At 45.4% G+C, this 24,990-nt stretch overlaps 1 protein-coding gene and 1 pseudogene across 1 annotated transcript in view; one reads left to right on the plus strand and one right to left on the minus strand.

Moving 5' to 3' along the window:
• The window catches only part of LOC146202134 (uncharacterized), a 711,309-nt gene that overhangs the window by 106,055 nt on the left and 580,264 nt on the right, over window positions 1-24,990 (plus strand). The window contains exon 2 of the mRNA XM_084587972.1: window positions 21,466-21,791. Coding sequence (XP_084444098.1) covers window positions 21,698-21,791 — 94 coding nt within the window. The 5' untranslated portion in view covers window positions 21,466-21,697. The remainder of the gene's footprint in view (window positions 1-21,465; window positions 21,792-24,990) is intronic.
• LOC146202135 (uncharacterized) lies at window positions 170-4,415 on the minus strand (annotated as a pseudogene).

Raw genomic sequence — 24,990 nt, forward strand, 5'->3', positions numbered from 1 at the left:
CAGACGTACGCACTGACGGACGTGCCTCAAAGATTACATTGCGCTTTGGTAGAGGCGGCCATGCTGCAGAATCCTTCTGAGAGGTCGTAATATTTGGCAGTTTCGCAGGTGGAGCCAATGGCTTCTTCATAACAGAGTGGCCTTGTTCTTGCTGATGCGCTGTCGCGTCATATGTTGCATTCGAGCCCTTCTGCCGGTTTCGTGTACGCCTTCTTCACCGTTGAACGGCATTTGCTGCTTCTCTGTGAGAAGAGTGGTCGCTCACAATTTTCCTCAGAATATTTATCTTCGTCTTGACTTTCGGGCACTCTCTTGAGGTTGCCTCATGTGCCCCTCCACAGTTGGCACATTTTGGCACTTCAACTGCACATGCAGGTCCGTCATGGTCTCCCCCGCAGCACAGACAGGTTTTCTTCCGCACGCATGCTGCACTCACGTGTCCCAGCTTCTGACGCTTTCGGCACTGCAGAGTACGGGGTACATAAGGGCGCACAGGATGCCTCACGAATCCCACCTTCACGTGGGAGGGTAAACTGGTGCCTTCAAACACTCATCATCATCATCATCATCAGCCTTGATTATACCCACTGCAGGGCGAAGGCCTCTCCCATATTTCTCCACTTAACCCGGTTCTGTGCTAGCTGCATCCACTTGACCCCTGCGAACTTCTTAATCTCATCCGCCCACCTAACTTTCTGCCGCCGCCTGCTACGCTTTCCTTCCCTTGGAATCCAGTTTGTTACCCTCAGCGACCATCGGTTATCCTCTCTTCGCACTACATGTCCTGCCCATGTCCATTTCTTCTTCTTAATTTCTACTAGAATGTCGGTAACTTGAGTTATTTCTCTGACCCACTCTGCACGCTTTCTATCTCCTAATGTTACCCCTACCATTTTTCGTTCCATAGCCCTCTGGGTTGTCCTCAACTTAAGTAGAACTCTCTTGGTTAGCCTCCACGTTTCAGCCCCATAGGTGAGTACAGGCAAGATGCAACTGTTGTATACTTTCCTCTTGAGCGATACCGGTAAGCTGCTAGTCATAATCTGCGAGTGCTTGGCAAATGCGCTCCATCCCAATCGTATTCTTCTTGTTATTTCCTTTTCGTGGTCCGGATCTGCGGTTACTACCTGTCCTAAGTAGACATATTCGCCTACTACTTCTAGTACTTCGCTACCTAATGTAAACTGCTGTTCTTTTCCGAGGCTGTTGAACATTACCTTAGTCTTCTGCATATTGATTTTCAAGCCTACCTTTCTACTTTTCCTGTCTAGGTCATCAATCATTATTTGCAGCTCATCCCCCGAGTTGCTTAGCAAGGCAATGTCATCAGCAAATCGCAGATTACTGAGGTATTCTCCATCTACCCTTATCCCTAACTGTTCCCATTCCAAGTCTCTGAATACTTCCTCTAAACAAGCTGTGAATAGTACTGGGGAGATTGCGTCTCCTTGCCTAACACCTTTCTTTATAGGAATTTTGATACTTTCTTTATGCAGAACTATGTTTGCTGTGCAGCCACTATATATATCTTCCAGCACTTTCACATACGGCTCGTCTACCCCCTGATTTCGCAATGCCTGCATCACCGCCGAGGTTTCAACTGGGTCAAATGCTTTTTCGTAATCAATGAATGCTATGTATAAGGGCTGGTTAATTCCGAGCATTTTTCTATCACCTGATTGATGGTATGGATATGATCGATAGTAGAGTACCGTTTCCGAAACCCTGCTTGATTCTTTGCTTGATTGCAGTCTAAGGTTGTCCTGATTCTATTAGCGATTACCTTAGTAAATACCTTATACGTAACAGACAGTAAGCTGATTGGTCTGTAATGTTTAAGGTCCTTAGAGTCCCCTTTCTTGTGAATGAGGATAATGTTTGCATTGTTCCATGGTTCCGGTACCGTCGATGACACCAGGCACTGCGTATACAGGGTGGCCAGTTTTTCTAGCACGATATCCCCCCCGTCCTTCAGCAAATATGTAGTTATCTGATCGATCTCCAGCTGATTTCCCTCTTTTCATAGTTTCTAGTGCTTTCTTGACCTCGTCCTTCGCCACTGGTGGAACGTCTGACTGTTTTTCCCTACTGCCAAACTCATTACGGTCCTGGCTACTGTAGAGATCTGTATAGAACTCCTCGGCTACTTTGACTATCTTTTCCATATTAGTGATGACGTTGCCCGTCTTGTCCTTTATCGCATACATCTGGTTTTTGCCTATGCCCAATTTCTTCTTTACCGCTTTAAGGCTTCCCCCGTTCTTTACAGTATGCTCAATTTTCTCTATGTTATACTTCCTTATATCGGCCACCTTGCGCTTATTGATTAGCTTTGATATCTCGGCCAATTCGATCTGGTCTGTTGGATTGGAAGCTTTCATACTCTGACGTTTCTTAATCAATTCTTTCGTCTCCTTAGACAGCTTGCCGGTATCCTCTCTAACTATCCTACCGCTTACTTCTACCGCGCACTCAGTAATGATATCTCTGAAATTATTGTTCCTTGCCTCTAGGGTAATGTCGCCATCCTCAGTTAGAGCTGAAAACCTATTCTGTAGCGAGATCCTGAACTCTTCTGCCTTCCCCCTCACCGCTAATTCGTTGATGGGTTTCTTTCTTACTAATCTGTTGCGTTCCTTCTTCAGATTTAGGCTAATTCGGGACCTCACCATCCTGTGGTCACTGCATCGCACTTTCCCGATTACCTCTACATCTTGCATAATGGCGGGGGTAGAACACATTATGAAGTCGATTTCATTTTTAGTCTCCCCGTTAGGACTTTTCCATGTCCATTTCCGGTTCTTCCGTTTGCTGAAGAAGGTATTCATGATTCATAAGTTATTGCGCTCTGCAAACTCAACTAGTAACTCCCCCCTGCTATTCCTAGAGCCAATGCCATAGTCACCTACTGCCTTGTCTCCTGCCTGTTTTTTCCCTACCTTGGCATTGAAATCGCCCATTAGTACAGTATACTGCGTCTTTACTTTGCGCATTGCCGATTCTACATCTTCATAGAAGCTTTCAACTGCCTCGTCATCATAACTACATGTAGGTGCATAGGCCTGTTTCAGTTTATACCGCTTATTAAGCCTAATTACGATGCCTGCCACCCTCTCATTAATACTATAGAATTCATCTATATTGCCCGCTATATACTTATTCTCAAGGAAACCTACTCCTAGTTGCCTCTCTGGTAAGCCTCGATAACACAGTACATGCCCATCCTTCAGTACAGTATATGCCTCATTCGGCCTCCTAACCTCACTAAGCCCTATGACATCCCATTTCATGCCCTCCTCTAACAGCACTGCTAGGCTAGCTTCACTAGCTAGGGTTCTAGCATTAAACGTTGCCAGGGTCAGTTTCCAATGGCGGCCTGTCCAGCGGAGCCAGGCTTTCTTAGCACCCCCTGCTGCGTCACAGGTCTGACCGCCGCCGTGGTCAGTTGTTCCGCAGCCGCTGGTGACTGAGGGCCGGGGTGTTATGGAGCTTATCATAGGAGGTTGCGGCCAATTACTGCACCAGGGTGGCCAACTCCTTTTCTGGTGAGGGAGTGCGTTGCCGGAGGTATTCACCGGCATCAGGTCGAACCCCAAACCTGTTTATGCAATTCCATCGACACGCGGATTTTTTATTTTTTTTTCATCCGGTGGAGAATTGCGCGGTACCGGGATTTGAACCCCGGTCCTCTTGCATGCGAGGCGGATGTTCTACCGCTACGCCACCGCTTCACGTCTTCAACACTGCCTTCAAACACTAGTTTCACATATTTTGATTTCCCAAAGTGGTGAGTGTCAGTGTTTGGAGTAGAGCAAGATAACAGTTTCACCAAATCTATATCAGTTATCTCAATATCAACCTCAGAAATCACTTCCGCAGTAGTATTCAGACCGTGGGCAAAAAACGAGTGCACTCTCATGTTACCAAGGTATGAAATAGCCTTCAACCTGTTCAAGGTGATCCGGTTTGAGAAATCAACGGTGAGGATATTCCTCCCCGCATTAATACGCACTTCCTTTACTTGGCCCGAAACGAGCCGTTAAAAGGTAAGAGTAAAGGTCTGCCTATTGATAGAATTGATGTTATCTTTATCCACGGCAGGCATGTATGAAATCGTGTAAGTGAGCGGCTGCACACTCGCACTGGCCTCATTGACTTCCTTCGTGGTCGAAATGGGCTAGCTAAGCCGCTTTGTGTTCACACTGTGTCTATGCTCTTTCGATGTCATGGAGAGCTTCCTCCTTAGACGTTGTCTCGCCATCGTGATGGAGCCAGCGTCGTACTCCATGTCATCTTCTGTCGGGGAAACTTGACCCTGTTAGCTCCAAGGGGATACTCACGCTGTAACCGCGTTGACTTGGTGGGCCCACACTGCTGTCCACAGTAGACAGCAGTGACGGCGAGCTATCCGCCATCGCCTTAGATGGCGAAGTCACCGCAAAGACGGCGGAAACACAAAATATATTAAAATAAGCAGGAGCTCAAGAAAAACTGCCGTTCGCAGCGCACTTATTTTTGTTTTAGGTTTGGTTTATGGCGTTTAACGTCCCAAATCGATTCAATCTATGAGAGACGTCGTAGTAGAGGGCTTCTGAAATTTCGACCTCCTGGGGTTCTCTAACGTGCACTGACATCGCACAGCACATGGGTGCCTTGCTTTTCGCCTCCATCGAAAAGCGGCCGCCGCGGTCAGATTCCATCCCGCATCCTTGGGTGCAGCAGTCGAGCGCCGCAACAACTACTTTGCCGCCGCGGGAGGGGGGGGGGGGGGGGGGGTAACGTAAAGGGCAACTCCGGAGTTTACATTTTTTGAACGTATTGAGTTCATATAGTCACATCATATGTTCCTTATAGAGTACCTTCTCTGTGATACAAAACCGTATTTTTTTTTTATGTACTGAGCCCACACATTTTATAAGAGCAAAACCAGGAAGCCGAAAGTAGTTTCTAGGCCTACCTATGAGATCATGACATGCCAACCTATGACGTCACGGATACCACCACAAAACCTATCGTATGCGCATTAATTGATTGGTTAAACTGGCAACTGTGAGTGCTTTGGTTATTATTTGTCTGAAATGTTTAAGAGCAAACTCAAAATTTTATTCTTCACGCAGGAAACGCAGAGCGAATATAGAATATATGTAGCACGTACCCAAAGTTGCAAGTTGAAATCCTCACGTCTTAAGGGCAGAAAATGGGAAATATTGAAATTCATTCGCGCGGCAACGAAACGTAGAAATACGGCGAAATTTGGTACTAATGACTAGACAACTGAAAATGTGACGTGAAAGCTTCAGTAACGTCGCAGCATTTTGAAAAAAAAAAAAAATTGCCTGAGTTTCTCTTTATAAGCTCGAATAAGTGAGCAGTATAGGCGACGTTGTCAAGGGCATAGCGTGTCGGCGGTCCATGCACCTAATACAAAGCGGCGGAGCAGGCATATATTGCGTAGGAAGGTAGATAGATGGAAGATGAAGGCCTCAAAATCAAGAAGTTTATTTATTGAACCTGTGCCTGCAGAGAAAAGGGAGCTGCTCTTCGTGGTCATTGAATGCCCACGAAGAGCAACGTTATAGCTTGTCATTTTTTTTTCTTTGTTAATATGCTGCGCATGTCGTCTGGAATAATAACGAACACCGCAGACTATACGTACTCCCACGTCAAAAATTTGTGGAAGACAATATTCCAGAGAAAAACTAATTTCATCGCAATCTTTTCGTATACGTCCTGGGGTAGGAACGTGCAACCAAATTTCCACTGCGGGAATCTCACAATGGATCATTCAATAATGAGCAAAATGCCTTGTACGAGAAGAATTTTTTTTTTGTTCGCCTTTCTTGAATTAGGGACGATAGATGTGCAATTTTTTTATTTTAGTTTTACGAAAACTAACCAATCATGTTCAGCAAGGCCGCGTGCAACAAGAAACAGCCACGCGCAGCGAGAAAGCACAAAACCTTGCGTCTAGGATAGTAACAAAAGCCCGCCTGGAAAAATAGACGCGGCAAAACTCGTTAAGGTCGTCGTGATCTGTCTATCGCAACCTCATTTTGCACCAAGACGCCAACCGTGGAAGTTCCAGCTTTAATTGTCGGTACAGCGAGGAATTTAATATGAACAAAGGAAAATGTCTGCTCGTTTTAACTCCCTTACAAAAATGAATATTGAATTTCTGCTGTCACTAGGATGTAATCACGGTGAGTCATGAAAAATTAATCATGACAGCAACATATGTTGTGTTCTTGCATCATACTGATATTATAAACTGTCGATGAGCTTTTGTATCAGGTTTTCTGCATCATACTGACATCATAAAGTCTTGACGAGATTTTGGAATTATTTTTCTGATATAAGAAGTCAGCTGAAGTCGTGACGCGTAAAGACATCAGAACAATATCATTTTTAAGCATCACCTGAACATATTTTTCAATAGCTCGCGTAGTACTAATGCACATTAGCTAACAGAATTTTGCAGATTTAATATCTCAGTTATCGCCCGCTATAGACTGTGCACATGACGCCAGATGTTCTTTCACAAAACTCGGATTATTACCAGTTCACCACCAACATTTGCTGGAGGGTTTCCTATTGGGCATATATAAGGCTATGAAGAAGGTCAGATCCGGGAAGTGCATCGGGGTAGCATATATTTCTAATGGATATATTGCTGCATTCTCGACATTGCTGTTACTTGCTGCTCTTAGAGGACTAATTTAAGCTGCTTTCTGATTCATTAAAACTTTGAGAGAAAATGAACAATATGGGTGTTTACGCTGCATTGAAGAGAGCGCATTAATGCAGCATCTGTGTAACGTCACAAAAAAAAAAAAAAAAAAAAAAAACACAAGAAATGTCATTCGATACATTTTTCATTTTTACCAAATCACCAGTTAAAATCTATCACAATTCACGCAGAAATGCGCCCCAATTATTTCATTTATACGTCAGCATTAATAAGGATGTCAGCAAAAATACTCATCAAATCTTAATCAAAAAGGAGGTGGCCAATTTTCAACACCAATGCATCAGAAACTAAAGTGAGAAGTCACCAGAAATACCTGATGAGTGTGATATCTACCATCACTGACTTTAAAACAGGAACTCATTACACATTTTTGTAAGCGATGACTCAGATACGTGACATTATAACTGCTTTGACGAAACATTTGTATCAATTACTCTGTCGTAGCCGTGGTTTTAACGAAGCACGCGAAAGAGAATAGCATGAATGGGGCGCCAGCACATTCGGTAATTGCCACCCGAATTAAGTGGCAAAAACAAATCGCACAAGCACTTCGGCATCCTCGTTTGCACTATGGGAAGTCGGATGAGATGCGAATTTCCGTCTCGTCAGTTCTTGATACTAGCGACTTAAATATACAAATGCAAAATGGGAGCAATCACTCATTAGCATTCATACTAGCGCCGCTACGCGGCTACAAAGGAAATCAGTCCCTACTTCGCCTTGGAGGATTTCCCTAAACATTGGACAAATAGAAAAATGCTTTAGGAAAAGGATGTTTTGAAAATAGTTGTAAAACGACGGCTAATGCGCAGGCAGGCGATTACAACATCGATGTCTTTGCTCGAAAGGTACTTGGTGGAGTTTATGGGATCTAAAAACGTCTCAAAGCAACTCACGGTATGAGGGGCGCTGTGACAGAGGGCTGCGAATAATTTAGCACCCCTGGATATAATTTAAACCTCCTGACCGTGCACTCACTTCGTACAGTGTACAGGCGCCTTGAGTTTCGCTTCCACTGAAAGGCAGTAGCCGCTCCCGGAGTCTAACCCAGATCCCCAGTCGTGCGCCCTAAGCATTGAGCTACTGCTGCGGGGAGGAGAATTATTTCCATGTAAGAGCAGCCTCCACGATTGCTATCGCATTAGGCGGGGATTTCGCTTTCTGCAGCGCTCAGTATTGCACCATGTTCACCCGCATCACAAACCCATACACTAAAATAGATGCATTTGTCCCACTGCTCACAAAACAAAAATCAAAGCAAGCAAACTAGGGACAAAAGGTGGCTTCGCCTCCATCCCCCCTCACTCGCTCACTCTCTCTCTCTCACACACACACACAAACACACGCGCGTGGGCAGAAAAATGTAGCCTATTTTTTTTTTTTTCGCATTTACCCACCATTAGAAGTTCGTATTCATTCACGGCGAGAAAACGCGCCTAGGTAATAACATTCACGACTGCTGCTATCCAGAGAAACATACCGTTATAGAGAATCCAAGTGGCAGCCGTTATTTGACCAAGTGGAGATTTTTTGTCTTCTGAAGCAAACTGCCCCAAAGCATACGTCGACTGTTGCCGCCAGCATGATGGGCGTTTTCGAAAACCGAATCAACAATTATTTTGTAGATGCGCCATAGCTACACCATAACTAATCCATACGGGACAAGTGTCTTGGATCTATACCAGGTGTTTGTTATATCAAAGCAATATTCAAGAGACGCTAGCGTCATTAACATGAAAAAAACAATCGGACTAGAAATCTATAAGGAAGGCGGAAAAAAAGTAGGCTGAAGTTTATTGAGAACTAAAATTGAGAGGCAAAATATATTCATACCTCCACTACCTGTCAGCCAGAAGGGACCACGAAAATAAGAATAGTCCAAGACAAATTACACGAAATTCTCCTTCTTTACAAAAACAAATGCGCTTAGAGCGCATGTGGCGGGCGCCAGCAGCAACACTTTTTTTTTTCCTTACTGAACGAGATCTAGTTCCACTGTACTTGTTTGTTTCTGTTCACGAGATCTGTTTGCCTTTTTTTTTGTATAACCTGATGCTTTTTGTAAAGCCCACAACCCTGCTGTAATGCATTAGCGCTGCAGGGTATATTGTGTATAAATAGAAGGTTCAAATTTTTTTTAAGAATGGTAACTGACCTTAGACGAATTTTATCCCTGGGTCTATATTGGGGGCCGCGGCGAACAACAGGTAAGATGCAGAATTAGTTCGCTAATTAACTTTTTTATATTTTCATTTTAGGGGGCATGTTGTATTTTCAGAATTACACCTCGTGCTCTAAATAGTATAGTCGCGAAAAAAAGTTTTCGTTAAAGAAGTCTTAGCAGGCAAAATATATTCCCTGTGTTGTCTCCACCCTCCGTCCTGTGCCTGCTGCGGTTTTATTTTTCTTATGCCCCTAAATGTAACCTTGATAGGCGGTTTCACCCGATAACACAGCACCAGCGGCGCGTCCGGCCCAGATCGCTCTGCTCTGAGGCCAGCTATCAGCGAGGCCGTGGTCGAAACAAAATTGGCAGCGAACCGCCGTGCGCCGTCTGGCTCTGAGGTGGTGCGAGCAGAGTGGCGAAATCTCAGAGACCTACGTCACAGGCGCTGTGCTTTTCTGTGAAACTGCCTATCAGGGTAAGGTTTTTGGGCCTTGTAATATATGCTACAACTTTTTAAAGAAAATTTTTTTCACGGCTATACTATTTGGAGGACGAGCTACAATTCTGAAAATGCAACATACCCCCAAAATGTAAATATTAGATGTTAATTAATGTAATTATTTAATTAGTGAACTTATTAAAGAATTAGGCATATTACCTGGTGTCTACCGTAGCCCTGAATATTGCCCCAGGACAAAAATAAATCTAAAGCCGGTTGCCTTTTCCTTAAAATTTTGGACCTTGTAAAGAAAACACTTAGTTGGTTTGTGGGGTTTAACGTCCCAAAGCAACTCAGGCTATGAGAGACGCCGTAGTGGAGGACTCCGGAAATTTCGACCACCTGGGGTTCTTTAACGTGCACTGACATCGCACAGCACACGGACGCCTTGCTTTTCGCCTCCATCGAAAAGCTGCCGCCGAGGCCGGGATTCGATCCCGCGTCCTTGGGAACAGTAGTCGAGCGTCGTAACCACTGCGCCACCCCGGCGGGGTGAAAAACACTTAGTATATGGCCACTAACGCTCCTATATTATTAAGTAAAGTTTTCTTCTTTTTTTTCTATTTATTTAATTCTTATATCCGCTAACAAAGTGTTTAACGCCTAGCAAGTTTTCGCCATCGACAAGGCATATTAAGCAGTAAGAAGACACAAAGGACAATTAACTCTGAAGAAAAAAGTCGATAAATATCCTAAAGGCTACTGTATCGTTGCGGAACGCAGACAGAGCATGACAGGCCGTGAGCAAGATGAACAACAACCAGTAGGCTTATTCATCGGTCGCTTATATGCAGCAACTGGGAGAGGGCGTGCGGCCCTTGCACTGAAAGCATACTGCTGATATCAGGCACGTTATCGATGCGCGGCTCGGGCCACACCCAATACAATAGTTACCACATAACGCAGAGGTTAACAGCAGCATAAGTCCTTGAAGAATCCTAGGAACATAAATATGTGCGCTAATAAAAGAAGCAAGAGGAAGATATCATGCTAAACAAGCCACTGGTTAAAAAGAAGTTGCTATTATCAGCTCGCGTTTCCTATTGGATTCCCCCTCGCTTGAAGCAAGTATTGAATGGCTTATTCACCCCTCTTTATAGCTAAGTATGCGAACGGCTCCAATAATCTCGTGCGAGGTCTAATTACGATGATTTCATAAAAAGGGTGTATTATTAAAAGCTCGTTGACACCTATATTGCCTATACATTGAACAAAAAGGTGGGAGGGGACCGATCCTGAAAGAGCTCGCTTCCTTAGCGTGGTATTAAAGCAACTCCTACCCTGGCCTGCGTACGTTTCTCCATATGTCGAAGGAAACTAATAAATGTCGCCGCTCACAAATGTCTGAAAGCACGGAATATGCTTACCATTGCACTACAAACATATCTTCACCGTTCTTGCTCTTTTCTCGTCGGTATATAGTATGACACACGCCGCTAGAAACAGTGCAGTAACATATGTTACTGCACTGTTTCTAGCGACGAGTAAGCTTTTCTTCTTTTTTTTTTTTAATTATGGGGAGCTGATGCTTATATCGGAAGACTTGTTCATGGTGGTTTGTAGGATCATGTGCCACTGACACAAAACAAACGCGATTCCTCGTAGACGGACAATAATATCAGTCCTGTTTTCATCGATCTTGGTTCGACTGGCGCGCCTCGTCAGGTCGTGAAAATCACCGGTATAATCACTGGCATGCAGCTTCGGAAATGGAAACGTGACTTATTGCATATGGCGAGAGAACCGTCGTCCTAATCCGTCGCTCTTCGCGGACCAGGCTGTCAAGCGGAAATAAAACATTTTCTGCAAGGTGCGGCCCCCGTTGCTTATAGAAAGAGAGGGATCGGGATAGGATATAAGCTTGCTTTGTTTATCTCGATGACGTCGTAATATTTGCGGCAGACGACCATAACTCAAAGCGGCTACAGGAAGGGCTTGAAGTAGTTAAGTATCCTGGACTTACCTTGGATTCAGAAAAAAAATGCTGGTTTACCCAAAGGATGGGCCTTGGTTCCTCTACGAGGAACTGTTATTTCTCGGCCACTGTGTAAGCAAGGACGGGCTAGCGGCCCGATTCAGCAAATACGACAGCTATAGCGATGTTTTCACAGCCTGCAGCCGACAGGACAGCTACCTACAGATCTCCGGCATTATGAGCTTGCTATCGACGTGTTTTAAAAGACTTGTGCACTGCCGAATCTTTGAGCAAACTTCTCGTTCACGTGGAGAGTCGGAGTTTAAAGCTTTGAGAGACCGTCAACGCCGCTGGCAAGAGCTACCAGTCCTCGGTTAATTTTGTAAAGGCGCTGTCGCGGTTCGGGTGTCGAGGCTCCGTGTCCCCTATATGAGGTGAAAGAAAGACTACTTTATACGTTATCTACGGCCATGGCACAAAACAGAACGGTGTTAGCACCGGAATCCGAAAGCTACTGGCTAAACGCTACCAGAGTCCTTCAACGCTGCTGTCTTCGCACAGCGACGGCCAGGGAGATTGCGCAGCGTTCCCCTTCCAAGCGAGCAGCACTGCGCTCGACGGTCATCTCTCTCTCCAAGAGGCAGCGCTCCTTCTTATATAGGCCCGGAAACCGTTGCCACTCAAACTGCCCAATCAGGCGGCAGCACTTATCGGCGGCTCGAGAGGTCCAATCAGCGAGCGCAGTGGTAAACCGCTTCGAATCTGCAGCAGCGCGAGAGAGGGAGGAGGAGATTCCTCCGCCTCGATGCCAGAGGCGCAGGCACATCAAGGCACCCTACCGCCGCCGGATCACAGGCGCCACTTGGTCCAAGTCCTGTTCAGCCTTATCGGCTGTCGATGCTTCCTTTCAGTGCGCTGCTGAAATGCGGCGCAGCACCAGATCTTGTTAAGGGGTGTTAGACTGCGAAGTTAGTCGTCCGGCGCCCACCCACACCCACGCGGCTCCTGTTGTCGATCGCGGCAGGAGCCGCGCCAAACTCAGCTGGAACCCCATCATAACCGCGCGAAACGTCGGCTCCGTACCGGTTCAAGTAGTTTATGCATCGACGATGGGTTATAGTCCTAAAGAAAAATGGCACTGAGGGAGTCATCGCCTATGCGAGACGCCCGCTATCAAAAAAAAAAAAAAGGAGGGGGGGGGGGGGGGGGGGCAAATATTCAGTGGCGGAAAAAGGGCGCTTCTCGATCGTCCGCACCTTATCGATATTTAGTCTAACTGTCGCTTCTTCTTTTGATCCATCGTAAATACACTGTCGGCATTTTTCCTAGCCTTTGTGAAGCATTTGAGCAGTATGAACACAGCTTTCGCTAAATCGGTGAAGAAACCCTGGAAGCCTATATCCGCTAATTATGATCCGCCACTTCAGTCGGCACTTCGCAAGGAACAAGGGGCAGCGATAGCGACACGCGCAACTCATAAATTCAACTTTTAGCAGATACGATAGCCTGAACCTTACGTGTATCTAGCTAGTCATGAAAGGTGTCATAAGTAATCGTATTGCACAGGTAACGTGCAACGTATTGTAACAAATATTTCGGCTGCAGGTATCATCTCAGAATTTTAGCTCCATAGCTCTGTTAGTTAGAAGCATTATTACTGGACGAAAGATGGCAAAATTTTTGAAAAGCAGTATCTGGAAACCTCGGTAATGTTGTTTTATGGTTATAATCTGAACTTTATAGCAACGTTCAAATTTGTAATATTAATTTACAGTTATTCTTTGAGCATTAAAATAACGTCTTGAACATAGCAACAGCATAACATTTAGTCTTAACGTTTAACTAGCGTTTACCATGGAGCGTATAACGTCATTTGTTAAACGTTAACGTTACGATAACATTCGAATGTAACAAGTAACGTCGCTGTAACTAACACACCAATTTTATGTCATTATTATAACGCCTAGGGATACCTTGATTAGGTTGTGCATTCACTGAAAGAAGCACTCAAGTACCTGCCTGTACTCGCTTCGCTGGACGTTGTAGTCACGGGATCACATCGGGTACCTTTTCGTGGGCGCCCTCTGTCCGGTCCAGTTGAGTAACGCTCATTGACCAGGAGGTGGGCGTGGGAGTTTTCAATTATGAATGTGTGCACGATTTTGCTATATAAGCTTCCCACAGATCTGTATAGTTCCTGACCTCGGCTGTGGTTGCCGTATTTCTGTGGAGAAGAACTGAAAAAATGCCTGCATTTCGCAATTTCCGTGCGCGTTGAGGAGCCTCAGGCATTTGCAAAAATGCACGCAGCCTTCCACTGTATATATGGTGTTCCTGGCAGCCCTGAAGTGCCATTAACATTTACAGTTCTAATTTTTTTTTTCGTGAGATACGGCTTTCTTTCTTTTTTCTTTTAATCTAGGAGTTTTCATTACTGTTGATGGGTACCGTACACATGCTTCGTATTGTGCTTCATAGGAAACCTAATCTCATTTCGAGGACAGGCATTTAACGTTTACCTCTTAGGTTTCCCGAAAACTATGAAACCGAGATATTCGAATTAGGCTTTTTTTATTTTTGTCACTAGCCGAGCTTTTTTTTTTTTTTTTCCTGTCCCGTCGAAACCAATATCGTGACCCACCGTCATCACAGCATTTTCATCGGCCGTTATTCATTCAGCTTTTAAAACAGGTTGCGCCAAAAACAGCATGTAGTTTTGTGCTATATGGCTCTGTGGAACTCGTTTAATTCAGATCGAAGTAGGCTGCCTACGTTTTATTAGAAAAGTGGGACAAGAGTAAGGCTGACTGTGATCAGTAATAACAAGTAATAGTACTTCGTAACCTATATCGACATTATCTTCTTTGATTTTTGTGTCGTCGCTTTCGTACGCTGTCCTTGAGCGCAGATGCGTTGCATTCATGTTATAAAGCATTTTAATGCCACTTTATTGGCTCTTCCTATATTGCCTTTAAAAATACCGCCGCAGATTTCAAAGTTTAAGACATCCTTTATATTTAACAAAATGAGTTATACGTGGGCGTTTAGCTCTTGAAGGAACGTATTTGTACGCTAAGAGAAGACTGCATACTTGAAGCGCGCGCGCATAATTCTCCGCGTAGAGTTTAACGGATCTTCAAGACAGCGAGCACACAATGTTCATTTTGTGTATATTTTGTTCAATTAATTGTCTGTTCAGTAGCCGTACAGTTATTCAGTAAGCCAGCACCTTTGACCACTGATTGAAGATAAGCTTCGTGACTATTATATATTCAAGAGGGTGAGCTATAACGAGAACTTATACGTGATTTTCATGGCGCAGCACAGCGTCAGTCGTTGTCAGGTATCCCGGACTCCCCGACTCCCCTAATTTTTCAGGCTACGTTTAACATGCAGCTGTGACGGTTATTGCAGAACGTGGCACTCGATGGAATGCCGTTGGTCAACAAGCGTTCGGACGGCATCCGTGAAAAACGCTGAACGAAGATACGTCAGTACAGTGTGAACATAACATGAAGGGCTTTAAAACAGCGAAAGAAAGCATTGACGGTAAGGTGGATATAGTTGAATCTGCTCAGTGAGCCGATTAGCTTCTTGAATATTTCGTAATGTATGCGTCTTACGGTTTTATTTTGTACTACACACACACACACACACACAGACGCTTACGCACGCGAGAGTGGAGGAGAGGGGAGTGCTTATTTATAAGTCCTGGGCTTTATTGAAAAAGTTAACGGTAGAGAGTGATATGAACCTGGGCTGGATCGAGGCCTAACGCGAGTAGGAAGGTAAAGCAGGGCTGGGTATGGCCCACAATGCAAGCTTCGCATGCGAGGCGCCACGTGAGTTGAGTATTTCTGTTGAGGACGTTTGCTGTCGAGTCCAGTATTCGTAGGTCGTCCCCGTCGTGCTTCGCTAGGTCCTTCATGAAAATTGAATGTGTTGTAGCATCAAACGACCGCTTTATACAGTAGTTTTGATATCGCCACCTGCACGAAAATGTGTGCCCTTCAACAGTTTTTGAGATCACGAAAACGATGGCAATCCTAGAATGCTTAATCGGGTGAACAAGGTGGATGTTAACAGTACTTGGAATCTAATTTTGGCCATTTTTTTAGCTGTTACGGAGAGTTTTTACCTGGTTTTATGCTGACACACTGCCTTGCAAACGCAGCACTTCTTTTGGCCAGTTTGTTCGGCGTCAGCTCTACGGCTCCCGCTTCATCGAAAAGCTGTTGTCTTTGAATGCCTTTCCCTCTAACCTTCAAATAAGACAAATACGGCAGCCACTGAGTTTCAGTGCCGTGGTGGCACAAACAGATCATCTTCGCTGGCCACTGCACAAGACCCACTATGTTATCACAATAACCTATACCACCCCTCACATTTAACTGCTACTCTCTCGCGCGTTGCAATGCATGCATGTCACCGTCTTCACCCACCTCCATACGTATGTACAATGGATGCAGAACACACCGCCATCGCAATTTCCTCTGAAAATGTGTTAAGCGGCCCCAAACTTTTATAGTGCGCTGGCCCTCCCCTATCACTTATTTCACCAATTTTTGCCTGAAGCATGACCTTGAAAGCTCTGAATAAAACGCGACGAGCTAGCGCACATACTTCGCATTTGGCCAAGCTAAAATCGGCAGCATTTTTTTTTTTTTTAAACAGCTTCTTTCTCACTTTGTGTACCAGAAATATAAGCCCCGCCGGGGTGGCGCAGTGCTTACGGCGCTCGACTGCTGTTCCTAAGAATGCGGGATCGAATTCCGGCCTCGGCGGCCGCTTTTCCGTGCAAGCGAAATGGAGTGGCGTCCGTGTGCTGTGCGATGTCATAAAAACCCCAGGTGGTCGAAACCTCCGAAGTCCTCCACTACGACGTCTCTCATAGCCTGAGTCGCTTTGGGACGTTAAACCCCACAAACCAACAAACAAAGAAATATAATAAGCTCTTGTGACTGAATAATGTCGCTGCCGCTGACTGAATAATGACTGAATAATGTCAAGTGTCGCTGCCGACCTTGCGTCCGGAAATTTTTGGTTGATCTCTGGGGTCTCACCGCTACCTCGACACTCTTTGGCCTCGGGATAGAGCACAGTCTTTGACATTCATTGTAACAGGCCAACGCAAGAAGCTATTTTCATCGACTTCAAAAACCCTAAACATTGCATGCAAAGTCGTGCGTGCTCCTTCTGGTCAGCATTCTGCAGAAACTTTCGTTAATATGTAACTCACGTGCTCTCGTACAAACATTCCATGTCTCTGCTATGCAGTCAGCCGATGATATCATTCTTCTTTCAAAAATTATCTTCGGAGTGGTGTCCGCACTCTTCCGAGAGGACGGATTCACAGACCTCTCAGGACATTTTGGTTTTCGATACTGAAATGGCCTGTATGAAATTGATGCGCCCAGTGTTTCATCAGAACACATGAAGAGTGGTGCACTGCGCGTTATACAGTTGCTGACAGAGTATCAAGATTGTCCTTTGCACATTTTCTTTGCGCCGAGAAAAAAAAAAAGAATTAACGCGCGCAAAGGCACTTGTTAGGCGTAAAGTGATCGCTGACTATACTTCACTTCGCCTCAAAGAAAAAAAAAAGGAAAAAAAAAAGAAAATTTGGGAAAATGTCAATTACTACGATCATATTTGTGCCAGAATAATATAAGATTTATGACATAATATTGAAGACAAAGCGCAGCACACAAGGACGGAGAGAAGTGGACGAGACGAGCGCTAACTTGCAACAAACGATTTATTGGAGGTACAGGGCCCAGCGGGACCACAACGCATGCGCAAACCTTTTATCAGTTGTCACTTGTTCTTACAACGTCGCTTACAAACTCTCCCACTCTCCAGCGACGTTGTAAGAACAAGTGACAACTGATAAAAGGTTTGCGCATGCGTTGTGGTCCCGCTGGGCCCTGTACCTCCAATAAATCGTTTGTTGCAAGTTAGCGCTCGTCTCGTCCACTTCTCTCCGTCCTTGTGTGTTGCGCTTTGTCTTCATCATTATGTCCGAATACCAACAGGCCCAAATCACAGCGCTTTAAGATTTACGTTTTGTAGCATATTACCTAAAGCCGTTGCTTATTTGGATTAGGCGTGTGTGTGCGTGCGCGCGCGCACGCGTGTGTGCGTGCGTGCGTGTGTGTGTGTGTGTGTGTGTGTGTGTGTGTGTGTGTGTGTGTGTGTGTGTGCGTGCGTGCGTGTGTGTGTGTGTGTGTGTGTGTGTGTGTGTGTGTGTGTGTGTGTGTGTGTGTGTGTGTGTGTGTGTGAGAGAGAGAGAGAGAGAGAGAGAGAGAGAGAGAGAGAGAGAGAGAGAGAGAGAGAGAGAGAGAGAGAGAGAGAGCGCGCGTGCCGTAGTGCGAGCGTGCGCTTCAGCGTTTCTATGGAGGCGAAACGCGAGGCGCTCATGTGAAATGTGATAACAGTGCTCGTTAAAATTCCCAGGTGATGAGATTATTCCGGAGCCCTCTATCACATTGCGTCCTTAGTAGCCTGAGTCGCTTTAGGACGTTAAACTTCGTAAGCTAAACCAGACCAAAACTGCCACAATAAGATATGGCTGGTTTGCAACAAGACTATACACCTATGAGCTTTTATGGAAGCTGCTTTCAATTGGTCGTTTTTATTTTTCTTACTATTAGATGCTACAAGTCTTGCGCAGACAGAATAAACTCATAATTCCAGTTTTTCATGATGTCCTCAACATTAACACACTGATCTTTAGTTTGTACATATAGTTATAGACGCATGTTATGTCAGCGCAGCAACATCCTCTGGATATTTCAGAAAGTTGCGTGACGTTTTAATGACGGTACGCAGACGCCCCATGAGTGCATGCAATGGCCCTTCGCTTTCACACAACTGTCTGGCTCATTGAGTTATTCTTCAGCTTGGTGCTTTATCTGCTGTAAGCTACTCGGATCATAGAGCATCGTGTCGAATTGTGAAGTGTGTGTAATCGATTGCATTGTCCTTGTAATTAACCGGGCCAGTCTGGCTGTAACCGCAGTACACCAGCCTTCAGATGGAGCAATCGAGTGACAAACTACCCTCGAAATGACAATTCAGTCTTTATCAGTTTAGCTTATTAGACGTCTCCTTCTATGCCATAAGAGGGCCTTCCGGTTTGGGTTGGAAAGGAGAGCTTTTGCTAATTGCAGCGCTATACCACTAACCACTACTTGCAGCCTCGTTGGGACGGCAGGTTGATCTGTTTAGTTAATTTCCGCCTCTCACGCAAAATATTGCGATGTGTCTAACACTGCAGTTGAACATCGATATGATGCAGTCGAAGGGACGCAGACATTGCTTCGTTATAGCCATTGCTTAGCTGTACTCATAGATGATCTTGGAGGCAATTATCGCATTTCAACGCTCTGGTAACCTACTACCATGCATGCAGGGGACAGCATACCTGGGATTTAGTGCATCCCTTATGTGTGTTGGCGCCGCTGTCGTCGGCGCACTTCGTCCAAAATCAGTGCTTCGACGAATTCCATCCGAAACAGCTGTTCGCGACGGAGCCGCTGCTGCGCGTCCGCTTTTAGCCTGGCCCATATCGGTTTCCGCGCCTGGACGATGGTCTTTTTTTCTGTTCTCTGCAAAACTATCCGCGCAAAAGAATCGTAGTCGCGATGATGATCACTCAAACCAAATATGTCAGTCTCGCCAACAGGCATCTCTTTCTTCCGAGGTCCGCATATACATACATACATACATACATACATACATACATACATACATACATACATACATACATACATACATACATACATACATACATACATACATACATACATACATACATATATATATATATATATATATATATATATATATATATATATATATATATATATATATATATATACCGGGTGTCCCAGCTAACTTGAACCAAGGGTTACAAAATAATATATTTGAGGTAGGTCAATAAAACCAGTTGCATACAACTGGCAGTTGCCTTGCGCACTACAGGAAATTTTTTGTTTGGCAATTACTTAATTAGCTAATTATGTTAATTTCTCTAATTTATTAAATATCGACTTTAGACCAAAAGCGCGTATTGGAAAGTTGTAGAGCACCTTCAGAAACCCCCATTCCATTAATTGCTATAAAGAAAGTCTCACGTGTTTCTTTTTTTCCGGGCTCAGAAGAAAGCCCGCGAAATACAAATAATACCACGTGACTAGCGCATTTGTGCGCCGCGATTGTGGTGCTCTCAGTCGTGGTTTTAGCGAACGAAATCAGCTGCGGCAGTGACCCGGTGGTCCCGTTGCAGCGGCAGGCAGAAATGTTGGCGATGGTTTGAGCGAGCTCGAGCTCGCCCGTCTCCACCGCGATTTTGGTCAGGCCTGCGCACAGCAGCATACTACATCACGACAGGCGGATGGCGATAAAGAACCGGCAAATGAAGATGCAGCGCTAATTTTAGTCGAGTCACATGATGTCATTTCGCCCCTTTACCCAAGCCTGCATGGACAGATTCAGTGGCTGATAACTTATCGCTCATCCGTTTGTCGTGACGTTTGCTGATGAGAGATAAGGTGATGCAAAGGCCTTGTTAGAATGTCGGTGGTGCCGGCTCGCCGCTCTCGCTGCTACTGCACCGTAACGTGGGCCGGCTGTTTGACGCAGGCGAAGAAGCCATCGCAGGCATATCGGCCTGCCGCTTTAACGGGGCCAAGAAGATACGACCGCAGCTAATTTAGTTCGCTCAAAGCATGACTGAGAGCACCACAATCGCGTCGCACAAATGCACTAGTCACGTGGTATTATTTGTATTTCGCGGGCTTTCTTCGAAGCCCGGAAAAAAAGATACACGTGAGACTTTCTTTATCGCAATTAATGAAATGGGGGTTTCTTAAGGTGCTCTACAACTTTCCAATTCACATGTCTGGTCTAAGATGAATATTTCATAAATTAGAAAAATTAACATAATTAGCTAATTAAGTAATTGCAAAACAAAAAATTTCCTGTAGTGCGCAAGGCAACTGCCAGTTGTATGCAACTGGTTTTATTGACCTACCTAAAATATATTATTTTGTAACCCTTGGTTCAAGGTAGCTGGGACACCCGGTATATATATATATATATATATATATATATATATATATATATATATATATATATATATATATATATATATATATATATATATATAATATAGCTTCAGCGCCTGGGAAAGGGTTCTTTGAAGATTCAACGTCATTGAAGAACGGGAGAAAGCTTTCCGAATATTTATCTCCGTTTCATTGGCGCTGAAGCCGATACGGCCGCGATAGAAGTCAGCTCGCGGTGGCTATTCTGCCGCAAGTACTTTCGGGCGCAATAGCTCTCTGGTCGCAACAGACCTGGCTTCAGCGCATGACAGCAATGTCTTGCGGAGAGTGGGTACGCCAGATTGAAGGCTATCATTGCTTTGTTCACGGTTGCCTTTTGGCAAGGAGAAATCTTAGTCAGCCCCGACTAATTGTACGGAGAAACATTATACGAGGCAAAATATTAGCGCATGTTTTGTGCTGTTCTCGGCAAAGCACGCGATACGCGGTAATTTGTGTTCGCCGTTTCTAAGGCGGAATTGTGCGGCGTTACACGTCTAGATGCTAGGTGGGAAATGACCGGTGAGGTTCGTTCGGGGTTGTTATATCCCTTTGTAAGGAAATTTTACTTTGTCAATAGAAATATCGCGTGAATATATTTGTAGCTTCCAAAGTAAAGTTAGGTCCATCAGTTATGAGCCTTTTTGTTACGGCGAGGTTTGACTGTATAGAGCTGATAAACTTCCCGTTTTCAGCGATTGAAAACACGTCACGCCTTTTTTTTTTTCTTTTTTTTTTTTTTTTTTAGTGTTTGAGCAGAGAAGCCGTTAACGTAGTTGGTGACCCGTTTCGGTAAATATTTTCTAGCACTTCTGAGGGATAATGGGCTGTGTTGCGTCTGTCTATTCCTCGTCTATTTTCCTTCATTAGTGCTGGAGAAATATATTTTGCGATTGGCATTGAGACCATCGAAAGTTGCTTAAGCATCGAAAGGTATTCGCGCATCTAAAACTGGCCTTCTCACAGGGCTGTATTGTTTCAAGAATGAATACAACTAACAACCGCTCCTCGCTCTCTCCCCTCCAGCGCAAGCCTTCCCGACGGGTCGCCCCCGACCGAGTGGCGGCGTCGGAGTGCCAACAGAGCTCACGTGGCGTCGGCTGACGCGACGCCCGGCGAGCAAGCGAGCTCCTGTGAGTTGGGCTGCGCGCGGCAACAGAGCGCATCCCGCGCCCGCGGTGAAGCGCGCCTCCCGAGTCATGGGATCCGCGCCCGACGACGCACACGGTCGCACCGCCGGGCTCAGCGCACTCGACGCATGAGTGCGCTCGCTATGACGGCGGCCTGCGCCGGCAGCAACGGCAGCAGCGTTGGCCCACTCTCCGGTTACCTGGTGCAGCGACCCGGAGGTGGTAAGCGTTCTCCCGTCTCTCCCGCATTTCTAGCTCCCAGCATTGCCCCTCGGTAAAGTCATGCTTGTTTTCCCTGATTAAGCATTATTTTTGTCTTTTAAGGCTAGCATTGAGCGGTTGTCATTGAGAAAGACTTTTTGCCCCATTTAAGTTAGCAGAACGACTTCTCTATAGCTAAAATGAATGCAAGAATGCTTGCGCTTTAAGGAACGATGTTATGTGATTTTGACGCCGGAAACAAGAATATGTGCCCTGTGTCAAAAGAGGACCTGTTACCTCTCTTCCTGATAAGCACACTTTAGTGAAAGTTTTCTGCTGTCCCTGCCTGATGGCAACGTATGGACGCTGCTTTGACGATGCCTGCGTCTTCTTTGAAACTTCCGTTATTTCCAGTTAAATGTATTTGCAGCGCAAAACAAAAAATAAACGTACAGACAGGAAGGACCATCACGACGAGACAGTACTGGCGCAATCATGTGTTTCTGGGCCCTTTCCATTCATTTTGCTTTTGCGCTCGCAAGAATCATATAACGAACTAACAAGTCTCATTTAAATTTCTTTTTCTTCTCTTCACCACAAAAATACATACGCACATTTGTACACACGTCCGTTTGCCTGGTACTTCCGCGCAAACAAACAGGGTTCGAGGAAAATGCATAAACCGCAAGGTGATATTATCCAGAGCCCTTTTATTTCTACATTTATTCTGTCTACCGTTCGGGTGGGCTATGGGATGTCATTGCCCTCCTTGGTTTGTCTGCCGCCTTGCGACCCGGCTATACAAGTTTCCTATCATTCGAGCATAGTCATCATCACCGACCGTGGGCAGCCTCCTGCAAGCCATATTTCCGTCCGATTGATCTCCGATAACCCCGTGTTGTGATCACCACCACTCCGAGGCTGCCAATGCAGTCAGCGACCTAGAACTCTTGATGGGCAACCGCCACAAGCTTGGGCTGCAGTCAGCGACGGTCGCTTTACTGCTTCTTCAACAAGCCCCACCTGTTTCTGTAACGGGCTCTCTACTGGGATTTTGGATACTCCGGTCCAACTCCCTCCCTCTCAAAGCTGACAAAAGGGCGCAAGAAAACTTTCTTTGTGAATTAACGGAGAGGGAATCGAGGCTGCTGTACGCAGACTCGCATTCGGGAAGTACCAGGTTGGATCCTTCCTGCCACCGGGTACCCACCGGTTCTTCAATTGGTACAAGATTTGCCCCGGCCTGGTGCTCGGCTCTTCTGGGGTGAAATGCTTGGGAAAGGTCATGGACCAAAAAGTTGTCAAAGCGTTGTCACGAAAAAAAAATTCGAGGACACTTTGGCGACTAAAGTGATGAAAGGTGAAAGCCTGAGTGCTGCATTCTGCTACGCGGCATGTAGCGATGAATGCTGCTACGAGTAAAGCGAGCGACTACTCTTTCACATTCTGCGAGTACATTTATTCAGTTAATTCTGCTTGGCAGCGACGAGATCGCGCTCCTTGTATCTTCGCAGTTGTTCTACGTTTACTGTTGTGTGGTTGATTTTCACGGCTGCGCGACATTAATTCGTAATTATTATTTAATTACGCAGCTGCCAATAATTAGTAATTATAAATAAGCAGCAATTAATGAATAATTAGTAATTACTTAACTAACCATTAACTAATGATTATTCATTGATTGGCATATGGCCTTATAAGGCACGCATTCGCGCATACTGTGGTGGTGCTCTGTGATTGGCCGATACCTCCATGACGGCCGCAAAAGCGTGACACTTTTGCCGACGACAACGATGGGGCAATGAAGGCTTTTGCCTTAAAAGTTGTCTGCTGTATGCATCGCCTGTTGTTCCTGGCACATTGACGCCTGCTGGACGCCGACAAGAAGGCTCTGGTGGTGAGTATTATTCTGAGACCTAGCGGAAAAGCTTTTAAGGTGGTCGACGCATTTGAGATCTGGCGGCCGCGCCTGATAGAAGTCCTTGAAGCAAAATTCTTGTCGTCATGCGCCTTCTATTATATGTATCACACACACGGAGACAAATCCTCCGCTTACGCAACTGCAAACAATATTACTTGCTTTTCCCCTCGCTTAGTGCAACCTTCATATCTTCTCCTCGCCGTCGTTCGCGAGAAGAGAACTTTCAGTCCTGAGCTACACTATCCCGTCTTGCAACTTTCTGCCCCTCAGTTTATGCCACGCTTTCAATTACTGTTTGATTGACAGATTGGGGCTGAAACGTGGAGGCTAACTAAGAGAGTTCTACTTAAGTTGAGGACAACCCAGAGGGCTATGGAACGAAAAATGGTAGGGGTAACATTAAGAGATAGAAAGCGTGCAGAGTGGGTCAGAGAAATAACTCAAGTTACCGACATTCTAGTGGAAATTAAGAAGAAGAAATGGACATGGGCAGGACATGTAGTGCGAAGAGAGGATAACCGATGGTCGCTGAGGGTAACAAACTGGATTCCAAGGGAAGGAAAGCGTAGCAGGGGGCGGCAGAAAGTTAGGTGGGCGGATGAGATTAAGAAGTTCGCAGGGTTCAAGTGGATGCAGCTAGCACAGAACCGGGTTAAGTGGAGAAATATGGGAGAGGCCTTCGCCCTGCAGTGGGTATAATCAGGCTGATGATGATGATGATGGTGATGATGACAGATTGATACTAATGGGGGACCATTAGTATCAATCTGCCAATCAAGCAGTTCATTTAGCATTCAGGAAAACATTTTGCATGTTCAGGCCTACCAAAGCCTCGTTGGGCTTCACTGGGCTTTAGTAGGCCTGAACCCCTCTGCTTTGTTTCTTCATTAGGCCCCACGTTCCCTGTTCGCATATTACACGTTCTTCTCAGCTCTACTTTACCCCTTAACCACAGCTACACAACTCGCATTTTTTTTTTCTAATCCACACTGTTATTTTCCTATCTCTTAACGTGCTACCAATATTCAGGCACTGGTTAAGTGTGCACTCAGTGCATGTCCGCGTTAATGCATGGAAAAATGTGGAGGGCATCTCGCGTGGTGAACTGGTAGCCTCGAGTCAAAAGCTGAAGAAAAAATCCGGTCCTCCGGTCAGCGCGTGGCCATGTCACGTCAAAACGCCTCGCGCGAAGCCCCATATAGACAAGCGCTCGTCAGCTGTGACCTCGTCAATCGGTAGCATCATGAGCGGATGGATTCCATGACGACGCTTTGAGTTCAGTTTGACAGGGCAGGGGAA

The sequence above is a fragment of the Amblyomma maculatum genome, chromosome 1, assembly GCF_055883805.1.
Source record: "Amblyomma maculatum isolate TAMU_Amacu chromosome 1, ASM5588380v1, whole genome shotgun sequence".
Classification (NCBI taxonomy): Eukaryota; Metazoa; Arthropoda; class Arachnida; order Ixodida; family Ixodidae; genus Amblyomma; species Amblyomma maculatum.